Source organism: Felis catus, chromosome C2, assembly GCF_018350175.1.
Source record: "Felis catus isolate Fca126 chromosome C2, F.catus_Fca126_mat1.0, whole genome shotgun sequence".
Classification (NCBI taxonomy): domain Eukaryota; kingdom Metazoa; phylum Chordata; class Mammalia; order Carnivora; family Felidae; genus Felis; species Felis catus.
The window spans coordinates 67,560,134-67,584,969 of record NC_058376.1 but is presented as its reverse complement, the minus strand read 5'-3'; the positions used below and the strand labels follow the sequence as shown (position 1 = coordinate 67,584,969).

Here is a 24,836-nt window from a genome sequence, read left to right as displayed (position 1 = left end):
GAAAATAGTCATAAAGATGAAGGTGATGATCTAGGTTTATCTTATGGGTAGTTACTTTCTCAGGTTTTACCCCATGGTTAGTTTCTGGCTGGTATTGACTAATTGGTTTACTTAACTAACTATTCATTCTTTTTTATTTTTATTAGATCTTTCAGTACAGCCAAATTGGATTAATTTGATCCCCTAAAATACAGAACTGTGACTTTTGAGTTGTTTGGCTGATAATATCTCTGAGACTACAGAAAGCAAATTTTAGACTCATTTTGACTTCAGAGCTTTCTCTTTTTTTTAAATCTTTTTTAAAAGTTTATTTATTTATTTTGAGAGAGAGATAAAGAGAGAGATTGAGCGCACATGCAGGAGGGGCAGAGAGACAGAGAGAATCCCCAGCAGGTTCCACACTGTCTGTACATGTGTAGAGCCTAATGCAGAGCTCGAATCCACAAACCTGAGCTAAAATCAAAAGTCGGTCGCTTAACCAACTGAGCCACTCAGGCATCCCATTGGCTTCAGAGCTTTCTAAGAAGATGCTTTAATACTTCTTCATTCCAATTCTACTATATTTTTCTGCTTAAATTATAAGTGATCCCCCAAATTCCACATCATCAGATTCACCACAAGTGTTCATCTCTGAGAAGTTTCAAAAAACAACTTTCTTATGGCTTTACAAAACAGAATAGAATCTGTGTTAGTACTAAAAATCTACCTTGTGGGGCACCTGGGTTGCTCAGTCAGTTAAGCCTCTGACTTCAGCTCGGGTCACGATCTTGTGGTTCGTGAGTTCGAGCCCCACATCGGGTTCTGTGCTGGTGGCTCAGAGCCTGGGGCCTGCTTTGGATTCTCTCTCTCTCTCTCTCTCTCTCTCTCTCTCTCTCTCTGCCTCTCCCCTGCTCGTGCTCTATTTCTGTCTCTCAGAAAAATAAACAAACATTAAAAAAATAAAAATCTGATTTGCCAAAATGTTAGCTACAAAAATCCTTTTCTTCCTGAAATCCTTCCCAAACCAGTTTGGGTGGAAAAGGAATACCTGTATCTGCTTTTCTCTCCTCTGTTTAGCTATTAGAGTAGAGGAAGGAAAACTCCAGGTCTGGCTGTCTGGACTCTAGGTTGTTTCCATGTGGCTGTTATGGACAGCAGAGGTGAGTTTTGATCCAGAGAGGAGGTCCCTTTTCATTGCCAGACATTTTGCAGGAGTGGTCCCTGTTCTGTCTCTGTATTTTCAGCTCTCTACAATTTACTCCCTCTACTCAACTAGGAGATCTCTGCAAAGGTCACCAAGGGCCTCTGGACGGACATTTTCAGTCATTCTCCTACTTCACCTTTCTGCAGAATTTGACACTATGACTACCCTCTGCATTGTGAAATATTTTCCTTCTCTTAGCTCAGGTGACCAATCCTTTTTCCTCCCTCCCTCCCCCATTCGCTTATGCCCAGTTTCTTTCTCTGGCTGTGTGCACTCTTCTCACCAAGGTATTATGCACACTCACCAAGTGTATTAGTTTGTTAGAGATAGTAACAAAAGTACCACAAATTGTGGCTTAAACAACAGAGGTTTATTGTCTCACAGTTCTGGAAGCCAGAAGTCTTAAATGAAGGTGTCAGCAGCATTGCTTCCTTCTGAAGGCTGTGACAGACAGGTCTGCTCCAGGTGTCTCTCCTTGGCTTGTAAATTGCCTTCTTCTCCATGTCTTTTCTCATTGTCTTCTCTTTATGCACATTTCTCTAAATTTTCTCTTCTTTATCAGCACACCAATCATCTTGGATTAGGGTCCACCCTAATGACTTCATTTTAACTTGATTATCATCGTGAAGACCCTCTCTCCAAATACGGTCACATTCTGAGCTACTGGGGTTAAGACTTCAACATATTAATTTTGAGGGGACACAATTCAGCCCTCAGACTCACTTTTTCTGTTGTATCTCATGTGTTCAACGTAGAAGTTTGGTAAATATGCTTTGTCTTTCCCTAGGCATGTTCTGTTGTTTCATCTATCTCCTCCCTTGGTTTCCAGGACATCACTTTTCTCCTGCTTTAATTCAATCTCTCTAGTCCCTCCTTGGTGTGTCTATTTTGGACTCTTCATCTTCGTCTCCCTCCTTAAATGTCATGGTTTTCCACGGTCTCTCCCTGGCTTTTTCTCACTCCATCATCCTCTCTCCCTAGTGATCTTACCCACAATGAGAATTGCAGCTATGTTGAATCTATTCCAAGCCCATACCTCCTTTTTGAGCTTTGTACCTGTATATTCACTTCTCTACTTACGCATCACCATCCACCTACTCCATAGGATCTCAAATTCAGCATGCTCAAAAACGAACTCACCTTTAGTCCTCTCTTTTCCCCAGCTCAAACCCAATCCACTTCCTATATGCCCCATTTTATGAAAGATGCCACTGTATACTTAGATCTCTCCTTCCAAGCTCCACATCTTTCAGAAACCAAATCCTGTCAGTTCTTGTGCTTAAACATCTTCTAAAAGCATCCGCTCCTCTCTGATCCTGCCATAACTGTACTGGTTTCATGTCCTCAACACCTCTCCTGGGATTATTCCAATAGTTTCCTAAATAATCTCCTTGTTAGCCCAGATCAGTTCTGCACTCTGCTGACAGAGGTATTTCTTTAAAGCAGATATTATCATATCTTTTGTTTATTAATTTTCAAACTTAGGCTGTAACTTTAGGATAATCACAGCTGGATGCCTGGCCCCTCCTAGTTTCCACCTCTTCCTTTATTATTACTATCTGTCGAGTATCTTCTCACAGCTATATTTGCAGTCCCTCCCCACCCCACACACCCCATATGTCTATTTAATCACCCATACCTTGGGTCTTTAAACCATGTTGAGCCCCCATGAAGCCCACAGCTGGTGGTCTATAAAAGCCTCAGCAGATCTCTGAGCCATCTCTTCTCTTCTGCCCTATCTCTGCTCCTGGCTGCTCCCTGCATCCAAATTGACTCTCTGCTTTCTTAGCTTCACCCTCCTTTTCCAGCATTTGGCTTCCCATTGTAATTAGAGTCACTCCCTAAAGTGGCTGGCTTTGCCCTGGGGCTCTGTCTTTTTCGTGTCAGCTTCACTGGGAGCCCAGCTTGGGGTTGTCTTAACAGGCTCAGAGGGTACAACACACTTCTATTGGAAAAAACCTTCCTGAATTTTAGTCCTAGCATTGTCATCAAATAATTGCGTAACCTTGGACAAATCACTTCCCCTCTATTTCTTAATACTAACAGTAATAGTAATAACAACTAATAATAATAACTAATAATAATTACTGAGTACTTATCAGAGCAAGATTCTAAGCATTTTCATGGGTTATCTCTCACAACCACCTTATGACATATCACAATTATCTCTATTGTACAGATAAGAAACTAAGGATCACAATTTTTAGGCAATTTGTCCAAGGTCACATAGCTAGGAAGAAGGAGAAGCTAGGATTCAAGCCCCAACACTCTGGTTTCAAAGCATGGCCACTTAACCACTGCCCTGTTCTTCCTCCCAATATGTAGCTCACTCAAGAGCCATCCCATCACATCTGTAAAATGACATGAGCACTCTGGTCTTTCCGCGCAGAACTTCTATGAAAACAAGCTTATTAGGATCTAGTGAGTATATTTTAAACATTTAAAAAAAATTTTTTTTAATGTTCATTTATTTTTGAGAGAGAGAGAGAGAGACAGAGCATGAGTGGGGGAGGCATAGACAGGGAGGAGACACAGAATCTGAAGCAGGCTCCAGGCTCTGAGCTGTCAGCACTGAGCCTGATGCGGGGCTCGAACCCATGAACTGTGAGATCATGACGTGAACTGAAGTCGGACGCTCAACCGACTGAGCCACCCAGATGCCCCATTAGTGAGTATATTCTGAAGAAGAGTCAAAAGAGAAAAAGTTAGACACAAAGGGCCAAAGCCTAAATAGAATTCCACAAATTATGAGTGATCTCATAGTACTAGACAGCTGTCTGGTTTTCTGAGAGAAGCCAAGTATTGATTTATTTTTTTAATAATCTAGTTTTATTTTTCTGCCTACAGATACGATCCAAGTTCAAAAGCACAAAGTAGAAAATAAAAATCATCTGTATTTCTGATTAACATTGTTTGTATAAAGATATCATGTATAAAAGTCATAGCACTGTCCATTCTGCTTTTTTCTTTAGCAAAACACATTAAAAATTATTCTACAATAGAATTTTTAATGATTTCATAGTATTTCATTATGGATGTTCCATAATTAGCCAATTACCTATTTTAAGACACTGAAGTTTTTTCTAAGGTTTTCACTATTAGACACAATGACAAGAAAAATGTTCATGTCACTAAAACTTTACAAACATATGATTATGTCTTTACAATAAATTTCTTTTAAAATTTTTTTAATTAATAAAAAATTTTGTTTATTCATTTTTGAGAGTGAGAGAGACAGAGTGTAAGCAGGGGAGGGGCAGAGAAAGAGGGAGACAGAATCCAAAACATGTTCCAGGATCTGAGCTGTCAGAACAGAGCCCGACACAGGGCTCAAGCTCACAAAATGTGAGATCGTGACCTGAGCTGAAGCTGAATGCTTAACCGACTGAGTCACCCAGGTGCCCCTACAAAAAATTTCTAAAAATTGAATATCTTGGTTAAAGGGCATATAAATTTTAAGGGTTTGATTTGTATCACCAAATTTTTGTCCAGAAAGATTATATTAGGTAATAAGAGCATAAATGTTCCTCTTTTCTTAGAAACATGTAGGCTTATTGTATGAATGGTAGTTACTTCGTAAAAAGAAATCTGCCATTTAGGGGTGCCTGGGTGGCTCAGTCAGTTAAATGTCTTACTCTTGATTTCGGCACAGGTCATGATCTCGCGGTTTTTGGGATTGAGCCCTGTGTTGGGCTTCGGGCTGAAAGCATGGAGCCTGCTTGGGATTCTCTCTTTCCCTCCCTTTCTGCACCTTCCTCCACTTGTGCTCTCAAAATAAATAAACTAAAAAAAAGAGAAATCTGCCATTTTGATAAATAAAAATGATATTTTGTGGTTTTAACTTGCATTTCTTTTATTTCTGAGGCGATTAAACATTATTTATTGGTCATTTATATTTAAAAATTTTATTATCAATTTTCAGGCACTGTGAAACAGAGAATCTTAAAAACAATATAGACAGTGGCCTGTGGTTCTATAGATGTCTGCAGGCAGCATTAGCATAATTAAACAGTATCACCTCTAGTTCCACAAAAATTATAAATTCTAAATTTTTTTCATACACGTGTAATATTTCAAAATTCTACAGCAAGGAAGCAAGACTCTTTACTTGGAAATTAAATTCTAATCTTCTGAAATGAAATCAGCAAAGCTGTTTCCCTAACCAGTAAGCGCTGTGTAGATGAGGATTACTTAGATTTTCAAAGAACAATAACAAATGATGACTGATTCCAGCTGCCACCAACAGAGAGGAGGGTGTATGTGACTGCTTCCAGTAAGTCACTGCCATGGGGGCGTGCCACACATGAAGAAACCTTGTGGTACAGAGCAAAGCAGCAAGAAAGATTTTAGTTCTATTCCTTATGAGCAGTGTGACCTTAACAAGTTATTTAGGCTCTTCAAGCCACAGTTATCTCATCTATAAAACAGATATTATCTGTCCAAGAGTCACTGTGAAGATTAACATGCGTGAAATAACATGAATAAAGCACACAATACATCATGTATGTTCAATACCAGAGAGCTAATTGAATTACTACTCTCCTTCTTTCTACTACCTCACTCTGTTCAGAATCTTTCATGGCCTATTTGTGACTCATTTTCTGGGTTCTGCATTTTCTTCTTACACCTCTTCTTCCTCTTACTTTTCCCTACAAAGGAAAATTTACTCTCTAGTCTATGGTACTACTTATGCAGACATCTAAAATTTTTCTGATTCTTAAAACCAACAACTGCAACATTGAAATATTCAAAACACAAATTTATAAAATTAAAGTTAATCACTTGAAAAAAAAAACAACAACCAGTAAACTTTTGGGCACCTTAAATAATTTTTACTTTTGAGTGGCAGTCAAATGTCCTTGCTAGAAATTTCTTTAAAAGATCCCCTGCCTTGGAGCTATAAGATCAACCTAAGGAGATGCTCTCAGAAGGCGAGAATGGCTTTGGGACTTTATCCAATTTTTCACAACATAGATCATTCATTATCCCAAGCATTCATGCTTTTGGCTTGTGCATAATTATGCCCTTAATACATATTAGTATTCTTGAGCAGGAAGGACAGAAAACAGAGAATGAGCACCATCCTCAACCTCAGCCTGCTACTGAGGTTACATAATCCTTAATTGCCTTTCAAAGAATAATAAGAATGATCACTCACCACCCGAGATCCATCTTGACTGTCTGCTATTGTGCTAACGTCTGGGAATGACTCTTGTCTGTCTGTAGAGTCTGTGTTACAGTGGAAGGAGGAGCAATCTCTTCTACCCCTGTGAAAAGCCTTCTTCCTCAATGACTGTATATCCTGTAACTTTCTTTAATAAAGGCCGTTCCTCTTTTTTCTACAGATCTTGCCAACACTTGTGGAAGAAATTTAACTCTTTCCTTGCATTTGAATTCACTGACCTAGATCTAAACATGTTTTTAAAAATAATTCAGTGGCTTGAGTTCCAGACATGACATTAAGATGAGGCTGACTAAAACTCCCCCTCTTGAAATTCCCTCAAAAAAATCTAGAAAATAAAATAATTTAAAAGAAAAAAATATCTGTATATATAAATAGAATAAAAAGTATTTTAAAGTTTTGTTAAGATGAGAAAAAGTATGATTTATTATGGATTTGGATTTGGAGTCAGTAACCTCCTCCTACTGATTTCCATCACAGAGACAACAGAGGATTTCACTGAACTTTGGGGGCAAGGGAAAGTCCTCCTGTGAGAGCTGCATAATCAAGGAGGACAAACAAAAACTACAGATTTTATTATTTCATTCTTACTGTAGCCAAAGATTAAATTGGTCAAAGAGAAGGTTCCTGAAATAGAGGCCTGAAAAAAAAGCAGCATCCTAAAATTAAGAGATGTACTTGAGAGAAAAACATAAAATTCGTTAAGTAGAAACTATTTTCAGAAGAAACGAAATTTCCATACATGAACTGAAAAGGACACTATTAAGGAACTCAAAGGATTCAAATTGTCCAAAAAAAAAAAAAAGTAAGAAAATGGATATTCCTACAGATAAATAATTGTAAGCATTTTAAATTATAAAGACATTGAAAGCTAAAAGCAAAATGAAAAAGTAGGATGGCTACAGAGAAAAATAAACCAGTTTGACCTCTTACTAAACCCTACATGTCAAAAAAACACGGCATAATATCTAGAGAGTTTTGAGGTAGCGTTCTCTACCTAGAGAAGATGACAATTAAGTAGGAAGGTCAATAGAATATATTACCAGACAGAACAATAACAACAAAAATGCCACTACAAAGATAAACTTCCTAAATAAATTACCTAGAGTGTTCCAGAATAGTAAAGAAAATGAATTAAAGTTGAAAACATAAAGATGGAGAAGTTATTGTCTCATTGTCTGGCTCCAAAAAGGGGAAAAAGAGAAAAATGGAGTGGTAGGAAGGGCACAAGGAAAGCAAGAACTAAGGTGGAAATTTATAGATGTAAACACTTACTTTAAGAATTAAGAAAGATCTCAAAAAACAAAGAAACAAAAAGAAAGATCTCAAACCAACAACTTAACTTTACAACTTAAGGAACTAGAAAAAGAAGAACACACTAAACCCAAAGATAGCAGAAGGAAGGAAATTATAAAAATTAGAGCAGATAAATGAAATAGAGAATAGAAAAACAATAGAGAAAATCAATGAACCCCAAAGTTGGCTCTTCGAAAAAATCAAAACCTTTAGCTGCCAGATGGACGAGGAAAATAAGAGAGAAGGCTCAAATTAGTAAAATCAGAAGTGACCAATGGATCAAAGAAGACATCAAAAGTTTCCCTTTTGATTTCCTTCTAAAAGAATCTTGAGGCAGACAAAAATGAAGACAGAAATTACCAAAACTTATGGGATGTAGTAAAGTACTTCTAAGAGGGAAGTTCATACAAATAAATGCCTACATTGAGAAAAAAAGTAAAATCTCAAATAGACAATCTAACTTTGCATGACAAGGACCTAGAAAAAGAACAAACTAAGCCAAAAGTTAAAAGAAGGAAGGAAATAACAAAGATTAAAGCATAAGTAAATGAAATGGAGACCAGAAAGACAATTAAAAAGATAATCAAAACTAACAGTTGGTTTCAAAAAGATAAACAAAATTGACAAACCTTTAACTAGATTAAGACCAACAGAGAGAACACTCAAATCAATAACATTATAAATGAAAGAGGAGACATTACAACTGATACCACAGAAGTACAAAAGATAGTAAAATAATACAATGAACAATTATATGCCAATAAGACAGGCACATGAAAAGGAGCTCAACATCACTAATCATCACTGCTTTAAAGGCCATATCTCAGAGGTTAGAGTGGAAGAGATCCAAAGCATAAGAGACTCTTAAAAACTGAGAACAAACTGAGGGTTGATGGGGGGTGGGAGGGAGGGGAGGGTGGGTGATGGGTATTGAGGAGGGCACCTTTTGGGATGAGCACTGAGTGTTGTATGGAAACCAATTTGACAATAAACTTCATATATTGGAAAAAAATAAAATAAAATACTTCCTAAAAAAATAAAAATAAAAATAAAAATAAAGGCCATATCTCCAAATACAGTCATATTCTGAGGTACTTGGGGTTAGGGCTTCAACATATAAATTTTGGAGGGACACAATTCAGTCTATACCAAAATCAAATTTCTGGAAACCAAAATCACAATGAGATACCACCTTACACCTGTTCCAACGGCTAAAATCAAAAGACAAGAAATAGTAAGTGTTGGTGAGGACATGGAGAAAAAGGAATCATTGTGGCACCGTTGGTGGGAAGGTAAATTGGTACAGCCACTGTGGAAAATAGTATACAGACTTCTCATGAAATTAAAAATAGAAATACTATATAATCCATTAATTCCACTACTGGGTATTTATATAAAGAAAAGGAAAATATTGATTTGAAAAGATATATGCATCCCTGTGTTTATTGCAGTATTATTTATTATAGCCAAGATATGGAACCAACACAAGTGTCCATCCATAGATGAATGGATAAAGAAGATACTATATACATACACAATAGAATATTACTCAGCCATAAGAAGGATGAGATCTTCCCATTTGCGACAACATGAATGGACCTAGAGGATATTTTGCTAAGTGAAATAAGTCAGACAGAGAAAGATAATACCATATTATTTCACTTATATGTGGAACCTAAAAAACAAAACACATGAATAAATAAACAAAAAGCAGGGGTGCCTGGGTGGCGCAGTCGGTTAAGCGTCTGACTTCAGCCAGGTCATGATCTCGGGGTCTGTGAGTTCGAGCCCCGCGTCGGGCTCTGGGCTGATGGCTCAGAGCCTGGAGCCTGTTTCCAATTCTGTGTCTCCCTCTCTCTCTGCCCCTCCCCCGTTCATGCTCTGTCTCTCTCTGTCCCAAAAATAAATAAACATTGAAAAAAAATTAAAAAAAAAATAAACAAAAAGCAGAAAGCTTACCCATAAACACAGAGAACACACTGATGGTTGCCAGAGGGAAGGGGAGTGGAGGGCTGGGAAAAATGGCTGGAAGAGAGTGGGAGATACAGGCTTCCAGTTATGTAATGAATAAGTCACAGGAATAAAAATCACAGCATAAGAATATAGTCAATAGATATTGTAATAGCAATATGTAAGGACAGATGGTAGCTCTACTTCTGGTGAGCATGGTATAATATATAAGCTAGTTAAATCACTATGTTGTACATAGTTGAAACTAATGTAACATTATATATCAAATATACTTCAATTAAAATGAATAGATAGAATTGGCAAAAAAATTATACACCAACAAACTGGGTAACTTAGAAGAAAGTGATACAATTCTGGAAACATATAACCTACCAAGGTTGAATCGGGAAGAATAGAAAATCTGAACAGACCAATAATGATTAAGAATATTGAAGCAGTAATCAAAAACTGCATCCAAAAAAATGCCCAGGACCTGATGGCTTCACAGGTGAGTTCTACCAAACACTTAAAGAGGAATAATGCCAATCCTCCTCAATGTCTTCCAAAAAATTGGAGAGGAGGGAACAATTCCAAAGTCATTTTACAAGGCCCCCTTTACTCTCATTATAAAGCCAGATAAGGGCACTGTCATAAAAAAAAATTACACGCTGATATTCCTGATGAATATAGATGCAAAAATTCTTAGTAAAATACTAGGAAAGTGACTTCAGCAGCACATTAAAAAGATCATACACCACGATCAGTGGGTTTTGAGGATGATTCACCACAGCAAATCAATAAACATGATATACTGCATTAACAGAATGAAGGGTAAATATCACATAATCTTGATTTCAAAAAAGAAAACTTGACAAATTGGTATAGAAGAAATGTGCCTCAACATAATAAAGGTCCATAGCTAACGTTATGCTCAACAATACAAAGATGGAAGCTTTTTCTCTAAGATCAGGAATAGATAAAGATGCCTATTCTCACTGAAATCCTAAAATTTTTATGGAACCACAAAGACTCTGAATAGCCAATCTTGAGAAAGAAAAACAAAGATGGAAGCATCACACTTCCTAATTTCAAACTATATTACAGTTTTTCTTTCAGCACTTTAAATATGTCACTCCACTGTCTTCTTACTGGCATTGTTTCTGGGACAAAAAGTCCATGCAATTGTTATCCTTTTTCTCCTGGAGGTAATTTTATTTCTCTTCTGTGTATTTTCTTCTTTAAAAAAGTTTTTTAAATTTGAGAGAGAGTGAGCACAAGCTGGAGAGGGGCAGAGAGAAAGGGAGAGAGAGAATCAGAAGCAGGCTCCATGCCCTGTCAGTGTAGAGCCTGATGTGAGGCTCTATCTCATGAACCATGAGAGCATGATCTGAGTTGAAAATCAAAGAGTCTGCCGGAGCTCCTGGGTGGCTCAGTCGGTTGAGCGTCTGACTCTGGCTCAGGTTATGATCTCATGGTTTGTGGGTTTGAGCCCCATGTCGGGCTCTGTGCTGACAGCTCAGAGCCTGGATCCTGTTTCAGGTTCTGTGTCTCCCTTTCTCTCTGTCCCTCCCCCACTCTCACTTTGTCTCACTCTCTCTCTCAAAAATAAATAAATGTAAAAAAAAATGTAAGAGTCTGCACTCAACCAACTGAGCCACTCAGGCGTCCCTCCTCTGTGTACTTTTTGGTTTTAGTTTCCAGAAGTTTGATTTTGATATAGACTGAGTTGTGTCCCTCCAAAATTCATACACTGAAGTCATAATCCCAAGTACATCAGAATGTGACTGTATTTGGAGATATGGCCTTTAAAGCAATGATGAAGTTAAAATGAGGCTGATATGGTGACCCCTAATCCAATCTGATTGGTGTCTTTATAAGAAGAGAAAGTTTGGACACAAAAAAAGACATCATGGATGACATCCATGGACAGATATAAATACAGCAAACAGGTGGCCATGTAAAAGCCAAGAGGAGATGCCTCCGAAGAAACCAACACTGCCAGCACCTTGATCTTGAACAGGCAGCATTCAGAACTGTGAGAAATAAATTTTTTATTTAAGCCACCCAGTCTATAATATTTTGTTATGGTAGCCCTAGGAAACTAATACAAATATGATATGCCTAGGAGTGGAGTTTATTTTGTTTGGTTTTGGTTTTGGTATTTATCCTTCATGGTGTTTTCTAAGCTTCTTAGATTTGTGGTTTGAGGTATGGCACTAATTTTAGGAAATTCTTGGCCATTATTTTTTTGAATATTTCTTCTATCTTGTATTCTTTTTCTCTGTCCCTTCTGAGATTCCAGTTATATGTATATTATAACATTTGATATTTTCCTTCAGCTCTTGGTTGCTCTGTTCTGTTTATTTTCCCCCATTTTAGTTTTTTTCCTCGTTTGTCAGTTTATATAATTTTTATTGACTTATTTTCAAGTTCCATGTTTTTTTCTTTTGCTGCATCAGGTCTACTGATGGGCCTGTTTAAGGCATTTTTCATCTCTTTACTACATTTTTTAATTTCTTGCATTTCAATTTGATTCTTTTGTTTATAGTTTATATTTCTCTGCTGAAATTATCTTTCTGATCCTGTATATTATCTTCCTTGTCAATTAGACCCTTTAACAGATTAATTTTAATTTTTTAAATTCCCTGTAAGATAGTTCATATTTGTGCCTGGTTCTGTTCTGATGATTGTTTTGTCTTTTCAGATTTTGATTTTTCTTGTCATTTTGTATTCCTCTGCTATAGATTGAATTGTATCTTCTCACAAATTCATATGCTGAGGCTCTAACCCCCCAATGTGATGGTACTTGGAGATGAGGCCTTTGACATGCATTTGGGTTTAAATGAGGTCATGAGGGTGGAGATTTCATGAGGATTAATGCTCATATAAGATGAGACACCAGGAAGTTTGCTCTCCTTCTGTCTCCACCATATAAGCACACGGCGAACAGGCAGTCATCTGAAAGCCAGAAAGAATTCTCACCAGAAACCAGCCATGCTGGCACCCTGATCTTGGACTTCTCAGCCTCCAGAACTGTAAGGAAATAAATTTCTGCTGTTTATACCTCCAAGTCCATGGTATTTTGTTATGACAGCCTGAGCAGACTGACAGCCTCATGATTTTTGGTTCAAAGTAAGATGTGTTCTACAAGATAATAGACACTGAGCATACATCTTTCATGCTTAGAGGTAAGTATGCTTTTCCTTTTGCTAGGCACTTAGTGACATGAGGACTGGTGTTAAGTTTGTCTGGAGTCGAGTTGGGCTGGAAGTTTGTTGTTACTATGGTTACCTCAGTGTACACAGGCTTCAAATTTCTCTAGCGATACCTTGTGTGAGCTATTTGCCAGAATGTTTTTCTCGGTGTCTTCTCTACTCTTGGTTTCATGCCTTTCTGCTTTCTTTTGAGTCTTCCCTTTGAACTGGTTCCCCAAAATAATCTGTCTTTTGCTGTTCTCCTAGCTGTATTCCATTCTTATTTTTACTTAATGTTTATCAGAATGGTTGTGGGGAGGAGGGTAGGCAAGGCCTAGTTCTCTGTGTTTTAATTGCTTCAGTTTTCGGCAGACAGTGTGAACCTTCACTTGTGTTCCTGCCTTCCACCGGACTTAGTGCTGGGCCAGAACCTATTCTTGACTTTCTCCCAGGGGTAAACATTTATTTTCCTGTTTTCCTTCCCCAGTAGCAACGGGCTTCCATCAGTACCTTAAAAATATAGTTTTTGTTTCCATTAACTCTGCAGATTGAGCCTTTTGTTTCACAGAGGAGCTAGAATAGATGGGTTAGAGCAGAGTTCTGGCAATGATTTCTAGTCCCCCTCATGCAGCCATTCCTGTAAGGAAAATGTCGTTAGAGTTTTCTCCAATTTTCCTGGTGAGCTCCTGGTGAGGTTCTCACAGAAAAACCCTGAAAGAAGGTACAGACAGACCCACAGGGGCTTCAATGTATAACACTGGTCCACACTCAGGCTTTAGCAATTTATTAGTTTTCCAGCTATTCTTGTGACTGGCTTATATGGCATCAGGAGGCATCTCCCCCAGATAAGCAAATGCTCTGATTCTGTTTTTCTATATAGGAGCTTGTCTCCCAAATTTGGGTTACATTTTTGTCCAGTGACAGCAACCTTCTTAAGGGTTAAAGAATCTTTATTAGTTTTTCAGTTTGTCCAGCATTTTCTTAATGTAAGGGTGGGAACAGCTCTTTATAGCTCTCTATACCTCTGAGGTGAAACCAGAAGTAATTTCTATACATTTTCATGTATTTCATACAATTTCTGGGACTCAACCAAAATAACCAGACACACAATTTTGCTGAATACAAGGTCAATATATGAAATCAACTGAAAGTCTATACACTAGCCATAAACAACAGAAAATACAATTTTTAAAATGATTTTTAAATTGATGTAATTTACCATCAAATTATATAAATACCTACAAATTAGCCTCATGGAGATGTATTTCTACCAAAAAAATGAAAACTTAAAAAAATTTAAGAAAAATGGAAGAATATAAAAACAATTGGAGGTATATACTAAGTTCATAAATTGGAAGGCTCAAAAATATAAAAATGGCAATTCCTCCCAAATTCATCTATCGGGTAGATGGGTAAGACAATCGCAATTAAGATCCTAGCAGATTTTTGTGTAAATTAGCAAGTTGATTCTAAAATGTGTGTGGAAATGCAACTGGCTGAGAATAGACAAGTCATTCTTGAAGAAGAAAATGAAATGGAACGACTTGTTCTAGTAGATATGAAGACCTGTTATAAGGCTATCATAATTTAAAAAATGTGGTATTGGCACAAAGATAGGCAAACAAATAGAAAGACTAAGGAAAGAAAGTAGAGAATCCACAATCAAATATACACATGTATGGACAGTTCACTTTTGGAAAAGCTGACATTGTTGAGAAGGGAAAGAAATTATTTTTTTCTCTTTCCTTCTTCCTTCCTTCCTTCCTTCCTTCCTTCCTTCCTTCCTTCCTTCCTTATTTCTTTTTTTTGGGGGGGGGTGGCATACGTGCTGCTGAAGCAAGCATAGAAATTAATTTTCAATAATTAGGTTTGGTTAATTGGATATCTGAGGAAAAAAATGGAACTTAACTCCTACTTCATACATCAGTTCTATGTGGATTGTAGATCTAAATGTAAAAAGCAAAATATAATGCTACTAGGAGATTACAGACGAGAATATTTTCATGACCTTAGGAAAGGCAAGTATATATTAAATAAGACACTAAAATCTTAAAGACATTAAAATAAAATATTGATAAATTAAACTTCTTTAAAGTAAGTAATAAATATATTTGTTCAGCAAACAATATCATTAAGAGAGCAAAAAACCAAGTCACAAATTGGGAGGAGGTATTTTTTTTTTTTTTTTTTTTTTTAAATTTTTTTTTCAACGTTTATTTATTTTTGGGACAGAGAGAGACAGAGCATGAACGGGGGAGGGGTAGAGAGAGAGGGAGACACAGAATCGGAAACAGGCTCCAGGCTCTGAGCCATCAGCCCAGAGCCTGACGCGGGGCTCGAACTCACGGACCGCGAGATCGTGACCTGGCTGAAGTCGGACGCTTAACCGACTGCGCCACCCAGGCGCCCCGGGAGGAGGTATTTTTAACCCATGTAAATCACAAAAAGGACCATATCCAGAATACCGTAAGAAACTCCTATAAATCAAGAAAAGAATAGAAAATTGAATAGAAAAAAAAAGCAAAAGATTCTACTAAAGCCAAAAAAAAAAAAAATATATATATCCAAAAGTCCCAAAAGCCAATAAACATAGGAAAAAGTGCTCAACTCATTAGTCATCAGGGAAATGCAAATTAAACCACAATGCAATACCATTGCATACCCACAGTAGAGCTATAATTGAAGACTGTCAACCCCAAATATAGCCAAGGATGTGAAACATTAAAACTTTCATACACTAGTAGTATATAGGTAAATTTGGAAAAATCTAAGGTCGAACATATGCTTACTATACTGATAATCTAATGCTGCATAATAGCACTATTGTTTTAAACAATAGTTTAAACAGTAGTTTGTTGCTTAAAACAACAAACATATTCTCTCTCTTCCTGTGGGTCAGGAATCTGACAGTAGCTTAGCTGTATGGGTTTTGTCTCAGGGTCTCTCATGAGTTAATAGTCAAATGTCAACTCTTCTGAAGACTTGATTGCAGCTAGAATATTTCCTTCCAAGATGGTTCACTCATATGATCATTGGCAGGAGGCCTTAGTCCCTTGCCATGTGGACCTCTTGATAGGATTGCCTTAGTATCCTCATGATATTGCAACTGGCCTCCCCATACTGGGCAAGGAAGAAGCTATAATGCCTTTTATGATCTGGTCTTGGTGGTAACACACTATCACTTTTGCTGTTCTTTTCATTAGAAGTGAGTCACTAAGTTCAGCCTATACTTGAGGGTCTCTTTTGAAGAGAGGAGGGTCAGAGACTTTGGGTACATATATTAAAATCACCACACATACCCAATGACCAGATAATTTTACCTTAAGTTATAGAAGCAAAAATGGGTTAGTGTATGGTTCTCCAAACATTTACAACAATGTTTATAGCGTCATTATTCATAATAGCCAAATAGTAGAAACAAAATCCTTAGCAACAATACATTAAATAAATTGTGGTATATTCTATCAATATAATTCTATTCATAAATAAGAGTTAACAAACTTACAGATACATGCAAAACTATAGATGAATCTTGCTAATATTGAGCAAAAGAGACAAGCTCCAAAAATGTGTACTACATTATTTTCTTTATGTAAATGTTAAAAGAGGCAAGACCAATCTATAATGTAAGAAGTCAAGATGGTGGTTACCTTTGGGGAGGAAAAGGGAGGGAATGATTTAGAGGGGTTATGAGGAAATCACTATTTCATTACTGATCTATAACTTGCCCAGAATAATTGTAAAGATATGTTTACATTGTGATAGTTCATTGAACCATACACCTCTGATTTGTACAGGTTTCAGAATTGTCTTATATTTCAAATTTAGAAAAATTTTTTTAAAAGACGCCAAAGAAAGAAAAAATAGTATTCTTCAGGCAAAACCAAAACATGTCTGTGCGCTGAATTTGGTCTGCAAGTAGCCAGTTTGTAATATCTGCTTTAGACCAGGTTGGTAGATATGATCTTCAAAAGGCCTCAAAGCATATGGGTTATGTTAGACTTTGGTGGTAGCATAAATCTATTCCTGTAGAATTTAGAATTGTCAACTGTTGGCTATGGAAAAGCCTTTCTGGATTATTCAATCCAGTGATTTTTCAAACCAACCTTTCTGGCAGAGGCAAATCCTTAGGTACTCCACAGAATGCAAGAGCTTCTCAGAATACAGTGTAAAAACCACTGATCTTGCCTAAGTCCATTGTGTTAAAACAAAAAACTGAGGCCTAGAGAGACTGTTATTTGTTTAGAGTCAAACAGCTGCTTGGTGACGATGTCCTTAGCCTCACTCCCATGTGAAGGTACCATGAGTATGTTGTGCTGTCCTGGTGAAGAAACCTAACATCGGAAAAGTTACATACCTCAGGACCTTGGTCTTTGGAGTAGAAACTCTGTTATTCTGTCATTCAAGGTGGTGGCAAAGCAGAATTATCAAAGATAAACTGAGACAAGAAATGTGTTGGAAAGTGTTCTGTTTAGGGACTGCCCTGGGGAATGCCCTATTTGCTAACAAAGATGCGGGGCATTCTCTCATCCAGCTCACTCTTCAAGTAGCTTCTCAACTCTGGCTGTACATTAGAACCACCTGGGAACTTTTGAAAAAATACTGCTTCCTGGGTCTCCCCAAAGACTAACTGAATCAGATTCTCTGGAGTGGGCTGGAAAGAACTGGATATTCTGACCCCTATTGAGCTTCACTGAGATGTGTATGGACTGAGCTCATCATTTCAGAGAAGCTCTGAGTCTGAATAACAAATTGGGCCTTGACACAAGATGAAAAACACTAGAGAGAGAAAAAAATCCCTCTGTTGGTAGCAAAACTCCAGGCTGCCTACCTTTGCTTTGCTATGAGGACTTGGGCCTCTTCTCCAGCCTCAAGAATTGGACAAGCCCCCCCAATTGTCCTTAGATTTTCTCCTTACAATAAAATAGTCAGAAAACCAGATTCTTAGGCCTTCCATGAAAAGTGCAATTAAAGTACCTTGGTTCCATGCATGGCTTTGGCAGAACATGGAGTCTACATCTCTGCTTAGAATGGGTAGAGCCCATTCTCTGAGGAAAGTCACCCTTATAGATGCATTAGTTCTGTATTCCTCTGTCCAGCTAAAGAACCCTGATATCTTCCTAATCTGGGTCATTCTCACTTTTGTAGAATGCCAGAGGTGGGAAGAACCAAAGAAGTTATCTCATCCAGTTTCCCATTTGATAGATAAAAACATTCTTGGCCAAAGTGACTTACCTAAAGTCACACTGGATGTCAGTGGAAATGTCATAGCCCAAACACACATAGTCTCATTCAGTGCTACTCTTTTTTGTCTTTAAAGCATTTTTAATTACAAAATAAGCCAAAGATACAGAAAAGCATATAAAATAATACAATCAGCACCATTTATACCACCTAAATGTAACTGATTTTACATTTTTAGTGTATTGGTTTCAGATATAAAAAAAATTTTTTTAATGTTTATTTTTGTGAGAGAGAGAGAGAGAGAGAGAGAGAGCACGCACGTGAGGGAGAGAATGGACGGGGGAGGGGCAGAGAGAGAGGAGACACAGAATCAGAAGCAGGCTCCAGGCTCTGAGCTGTCAGTGCCAAGCCCCCCCACCCCCCCAAACAGGGCTCAAACTGACAACACAGGGCTCTAACTCACAAGCCATGAGATCATGACCTGAGCCTGAGTTGGATGCTCAACCAACTGAGCCACCCAGGCACCCCAAGATATATATGTTTTTAAATAAAATGTTATAGATTCAGCTGACGTCCCTCCTAACCCATACCTCTCCTCCCTCCCTCTCAGGAGTAACAACCCTCCAAGATTGGTGAATCCTATTCCCTGGAATGTTTTTGTATTTTGTTCTACATATATGTGAATCTTATATATATTGTTTTTGTCTTAACATTTGACAAAATACTGTAAATAATATCTTGCAACTTCTTTATTCATATAACATTATGTTTTTAATATTCATCCATGGTATAGATTTAGTTAATTCATTTTAACAGTGTCATATTATCTCATTCCATTGATAAGCCCCATTTTATTTATTTACTCCTCTCTGTTGGGAAGTTGTTTCCAGGTTTTGCACAAACTGTTTTGCAGCCAACATCCATGTATCTGTGTGCACAAGAGTGAGAATTTTTATAGATTGGAGACCTAGAAGGGAAATCAAAAGGTGCAGGGATATATGCACCTTCAATTTCATGAGATTTTGTCAAATTGTTCTCCAAAGTAGTTGAACCAATTTAAACTTCTCACATCTTTACCAACACTTAGTTTGCTCAGACTTTTACATTTTAACCAATTTGTCACACATGAAATAGCTTTGTTTTAAATTTACAATTTCTGATTAGTCAGGTTGAGCATCTTTTAATATAATTAATAGTGAATCAGATTTCCTCTTACGTGAATTGGCTATTTGTCTCCCTTGCTATTGGGTTGTCCCCTACTTACTATTTAGGAGTTGTTGTTGTTGTTGTTGTTGTTATTTTTTAAATATGCTGGTCATATTTTTTTGCCTTTTAAATGCACAGCAAATATTTTTCTCCAGTTTGTGCTTTGTTTTTTCATTTTGTATACATTGTCTTTGATTATAGAATTTTAAAATTTAACATAGTCTTCTGTATCAGTCTTCCTTAATGAATTATTCTTCTTGTTTTCTGTTTAAGAAATGATTCTTTTCTTCAAGGTCATATAGGTATTCTACCATATTTTCTCCTAAAAGCTTGAAATTTTTGCTTTTAATGTTTAGATTTCAATCAGTTTGGAATTTTGTATGTAGTATGAAGAAACAATATCTTAACTTTTAACATAACAAACACTAATTGTCCTAGCATCACTTATTGAATAGTTTATGGTTATCCCTATCCTCCCATTCAATTATAATGCAATCTCTGTAATATATCAAGTTCCCATCTATATGGGTATCTGTTTCCAGAATCTCTTTTGTCTTCGTTCCACTTGTCTGTTTGCTTATCTATGCCACTGCCACATGGCTTTAAGTGCTCTAGCTTTTTCATTTAAAGAGGCAAATTCCCCTCTTCCTTCTTATTTTTCTTCAAAATTATCTTAGCTATTTACCACTGTATTGCATTTGATTTTAAGAATATCTTAGGAAGTTCTGGGGAGATTTTTCAGGTTTTTGTTAGAAATATTTAGAATTAACTCAGAAAAAATACTGTCTTTAGTGATATTGTTTTTATCTATGAATATGGTACATCTTTGCATTTATTTACATCTTTGAAAAGTGTTTTTACTAACTTCTTACAATTTTCTCCATCGAGCTATTTCACATATATTGTTAGATTTATTCCTACTTTATAGATTTACTGCTATTACAAATGTATATTTTATTTTTATTTTTTAAAGTTTATTTATTTATTTTGAAGCAGGGGGGCGGGGAGGGAGGGAGGGAGGGAGAGGGAGGGAGAGAGAAAGAGAGAGAGAGAGAGAGAGAGAGAGAGAGAGAGAGAGAGAGAGAATCCCAAGCAGGCTCCACACTGTTAATGGAGAGCCTTATGACACAGGGTTCAATCCCACAAACTGTGAGATCATGACCTGAGCCGAGATCAAGAGTTGGACACTTAACCGACTAAGCCAACCAGGTTCCCCACAAATGTATATTTTAAAGTTATATCTTCCAAATGGATGTTCCTGGTATATACAGATGCCAGTGACATTAACATATTGACCTTGTTTTCAGCAACTTCTTGTTAGTCCTTATGTGTATAGATTCTCTTCAGTAGTCTATGTAATCAAAACACTGTGATAACAATATCTTTATTCATTTTCAGCCTTTTAAATTTTCTTATTATGCTAATTAGAAGATTCAGTATAATGTTGAATAGGAGTGGTAATAATGAACATATTTGTTCTGAAACTCCTTTCCCCAGATTTTTTCACCTCCTGCTTTTAGCCCTACTCCCAGATGAATTGTACCTTGGATTATATTCCACTGACCAAAAAGTAGGTCTCCCAGTCCCATCTGACCCAGACCTCTCTTATTAAGCATGTAGTTCCTACCAACCCCACTCAAACAACTGTACTTAATAAAGGTGTCGAACCATCCATGGGGGTTTTATTTGGATACTCCACTATTCTGTCAGGTGCAAATGTGTCTAAAATGATTCAAAATTTTTTCTGTATATCTGTGTAGAATGGCAACACCATCTACACAGACTTAATAATCAGAAATATATATTCTCTCAATTCCCACATCTAATTTACCGTCAGTCTTGTCAATTCTACATTCTAAATGTCTGCCAAAGTATTTTTTCTTCCCCATTCTCAACACCAATGACTGGGTTGAGCCTTCAGTATTTCCATCTTGACCACAGTAACAGTTTCCTAACGGATCTCCCTGCCTTTCATCTCAATCCTTGCTTACCATTCTTCTCATTGCTGACAAGTTTATCTTCCTAACACGCAAGTCTGATCATGTCTTGTCCAGCTTAAAACCCTTTGCTGCCTCCCTAACGTCTACTGTATAAAGTCTTAGTTCTCCAGCTGGTCATGCAAGGCCCTTTATTTACCCTGGCTCTCTAACAAATTTTCCTACCACTCCCCACCTTGCCCTGGCAAAACTGAAGTGCTTATAGTTCAACTATGCTGTTTCCTGGTGCTATGATTTTCGCACATAGTCTCTCTGCTTGGATTGCTCTGACAAAGTCTTGTTCATTTTCAAACCCAGCTTACATGTCACTTACTCCAGCAACTATAAAGAACTCAACTATATCTATTGAGCACTACCAATATGCCAGGTGCTATGCTCTTTGTATGCCAGACATACAAAATGAATGAGATATTTCCAAATGTTGCAGCATCAGTTAGCTACTTTCATTTCTTGCGTCCCTTTAGGTTTAACTGGAGCAGGATTTTTAATTACGTATTTCTTTATTTTCTTTCTTCCATTCTTGATAAATACACACATGTACAAATACCAAACTATTCTCAAGCAGAGATGCATATGTATATATAGACACAGTATTCAGAAATATTTATGGACAGTTTTAACTAGAAAGTATGATTGTAAATGATGAAATCATAAGCTCGGTACTTTGTGGTTAGACCCTAGACGAGTGAACACCAAGAAACACAATATGGCTAGGGTAATAATTAAGGGTGTGTTCTCCAAAGGCAGATTGCCTGAGTTTACCTCTCAGCTTTTCTGCTTACAAGCTGGGTGACCCCAGGTAAGTAACTGAATCTTTGTGCCTCAAGTTCCTTAGCTGTAAAATGGGGACAATAATAATACCTGCTTCAGAATGTTGTCGAGAGAATTATTGAAGTGCTGAGAATAGTGCCCAGCACAATATAAGCATTTAATAAATAGTGCCTATTGTTGCTTTGTATATGAGGACACTTTTGTCTCAGTCACTATCAGCAGGTCAAGTGATTTTTACTTCTATATTTAACAATGAAAGAACTGTTTGTTGTTCTGAGACAAATGTATATTCTTATCAAATCTTTATTGAACCAATGGTACATGTTGGCAGAATAACTGGTCCAGGAGAGCTCACGGTAGTGGAATGGAGTTTTACTTTCTGTAGAGCTAAATGATATATGTGGAAACAAACTGCCTTAGCTGATAACCTAACTGTAAACACAGATTGAGACATAGCTAGGTGAGAGTGTATGGTGTAATAGCTAACAGCAGAAGGTCTGGAATCAGACTGCCTCATTTAGATTCATAACTCCACCACTTACTAGCTTTGTTACCTTGGTCAAGTTACTTCTTTGTACCTCAGCTTCTACATCTGTAAAATGGGATTGATAATAACAGAGTAACAGTCCCTATTTTATATAGTTATTGTAGAAATGTAATGAGATAATGCATAGAAGGCTCTTAGATCATTGCTTCATACAGGTGGAATACTACCTTTACAGGTGGTAAAGAAAAAAGATGCATGTAGTATTAAACTGACCTTTATATCAAAACAAGGACTGAAGGGCGTAGGAGGTAGGTTTGGGAAAGTGAGGGCTCATACTTTTTTAGACTGGGATCGAACATTTGCCTAGAGCAATTTACAAATCCAGGAGCCACACAAATCCCTCAGGGTCACAAACACTCAGATACATACAATGTTCCTGACAGCATGTGCACAGTCTCTGGAGGGGGTAGGGGGAGCATCCCTCACATTATATCCTGCTTCTGCTACTGTGCTAAGATCCCACTGTGGAAGGTCTAAAGGCCCCTGAACATTCTGTACCATCTCCCTTTGGCCATGTACTTACTGCCTGAATTTACTTCCTACTTTCTTGAAGAGAAGTGGCTACAGGAAAAAACATTTAAAGGGGAGAGGCCAATTGGGGAACTAGAGGGCAGACTAAAGGGGAAGGAGGGGAAATTGGGAGAAGGGACTGGGTTGACCACCAATTAGTCTCAGGACAAGGATGTTCCTCTGGGCGGAAGTGAGATGAGGGACACGAGTAGCTCTAGTGAAGAGAACCCTTCACAGCAGAGGAGGAGATAATCTTAAGAGAAATAATATTGACTTCTAAGGTCACTGATGAGAATGGGAGCTTCCTGAGGGGCAGAAACCACGTTTAATGCACCTTTATAATTATTTTCTTGAGGAAAAAGATGGTGGCTAGGAGGGAGAGCACAGTGAACAATCCCTAATAAGGGAGAGGTATATAAAATAGCTTGTTGTTTCTGTTGACCAGTGTATAGGTGACTTTCCAGGTTAATGTCGTTGGTTAGTTCCCGAAGGCAAGTGTGTCTTCTTCCTGTGTTTTATGGTTCCCTAGTGGGTTCCTGCCAAGGAAGGAAGGACTGGATTATATCTTAGTTGGCCTGGTGCAAAGTGACCTAGAATCTTTGACTTTGGGGGGGGGGGGGCTGAGTCAGTGAGGGGCTGTGGAGCTGCACTTCATGAAGGATGGAAACTAATAAAAAGGAATACACCAACATTAACAATGCCTAACTATGGGTGGTGGGAGCAGGATTTTTTTCTTATTTCTAATAATTTATATTTTTCTAACTTTTCTGTAATAAGCATCTATGAGTTTTATATTTGCGGAAAATTAGACCTATTTGTCTAGTTTATACCATACGCTTTAGTTTCTAGAAAACCTGAGCAAACATTATGTGCAAACGTCATATTAGTGTGTTTTCAGTGGGGAAAAAAAGTTTTCCAAACACGCATGAGGGAATGGAAATATAACGCAGGAAATGCACCTAGACAGTTATGTCCACATAAATTCTCCAAAGAGGGGTAAGAAAGTTGCCAGGGGTGAGATTTCCCAAGAACTTCTGGGGGGTAAAATGGTAACGTTCTTTATAAGCGGGAAAGGTGTGGCAAGAGATGGGGCTCCAGGGAGGAGAACTACCTGGAGTCTTGCGGTGGAAGAGGCGAGGCGGTGGCAGGTAGGAGAGGTGGCCGCGGTCCTCCGGGACCGGGGGCGGAGCAGGAAAGGGCGGTGCGCGGGGCGGGAGGCGGGGCTGAGGGGCGCGCCCCAGGTGGGGATGAGCCGGACCTCACCTGCTCGGGGACCGAGGCCGGCCCTTCCGCCGCGCCGCGCCGAGCGAGGGGAAGGCGGAGGGATTCCTTGGAGAAGTGGTGCGTCCTGGGGAGAAAGCTGTGGAAGAGAGCTGACGTGCCCCCGGAGCCCCTGAGCAGAAAGGGGCCAGGGAGCGGCTGGCATGGGCCCCGAGCTGCCTGCACCTTGGCTGCTTCTCTTCACCTGGCTCCCAGCAGGTGAGCCTTGGAAAAGTGGGTCTCACCCTGGGCGCAGAGAGACAGGAAGCCATTGTTGCCTGGCCTTGCAGAACTGGCCTCGGGCAGGACAGGGCAGGGTAGTGGAGGCCTGGGCAGCGCTCTGGTAGCTCTTGGCACAGGCACCAGGAGGTGCGGGGACTAGCTCGAGTTTCTGCCTGTGGGAACCTGTTGTTTTCCTCATTTATGGGCCTAGGCCCTTCTGAAACAGGTGCAACTAAGAAAGAAACCCAGAGCCCCTGGGCTTCCCTCCAGCAGTCTTTAGGTACTTCTTAGTCTTTAAAACTGAATCGATAAAGGTGGAAGCACCACTCTTTTG

General features: G+C 38.2%; 1 protein-coding gene across 5 annotated transcripts in view; it reads left to right on the top strand.

The window, feature by feature from the left end:
• The window catches only part of ILDR1 (immunoglobulin like domain containing receptor 1), a 294,614-nt gene that overhangs the window by 240,847 nt on the left and 28,931 nt on the right, over positions 1–24,836 (top strand). Inside the window, exon 1 of one of the 5 annotated variants that reach the window (XM_019839838.3) lies at positions 12,509–12,799. The exons of 3 other annotated variants lie outside the window; for them this stretch is intronic. In XM_019839838.3, coding sequence (XP_019695397.2) covers positions 12,790–12,799 — 10 coding nt within the window. In that variant the 5' untranslated portion in view covers positions 12,509–12,789. Of the gene's footprint in view, positions 1–12,508; positions 12,800–24,363; positions 24,500–24,836 lie in introns of those variants that run through there. One more of the 5 variants, XM_019839837.3, reaches the window with a different exon arrangement.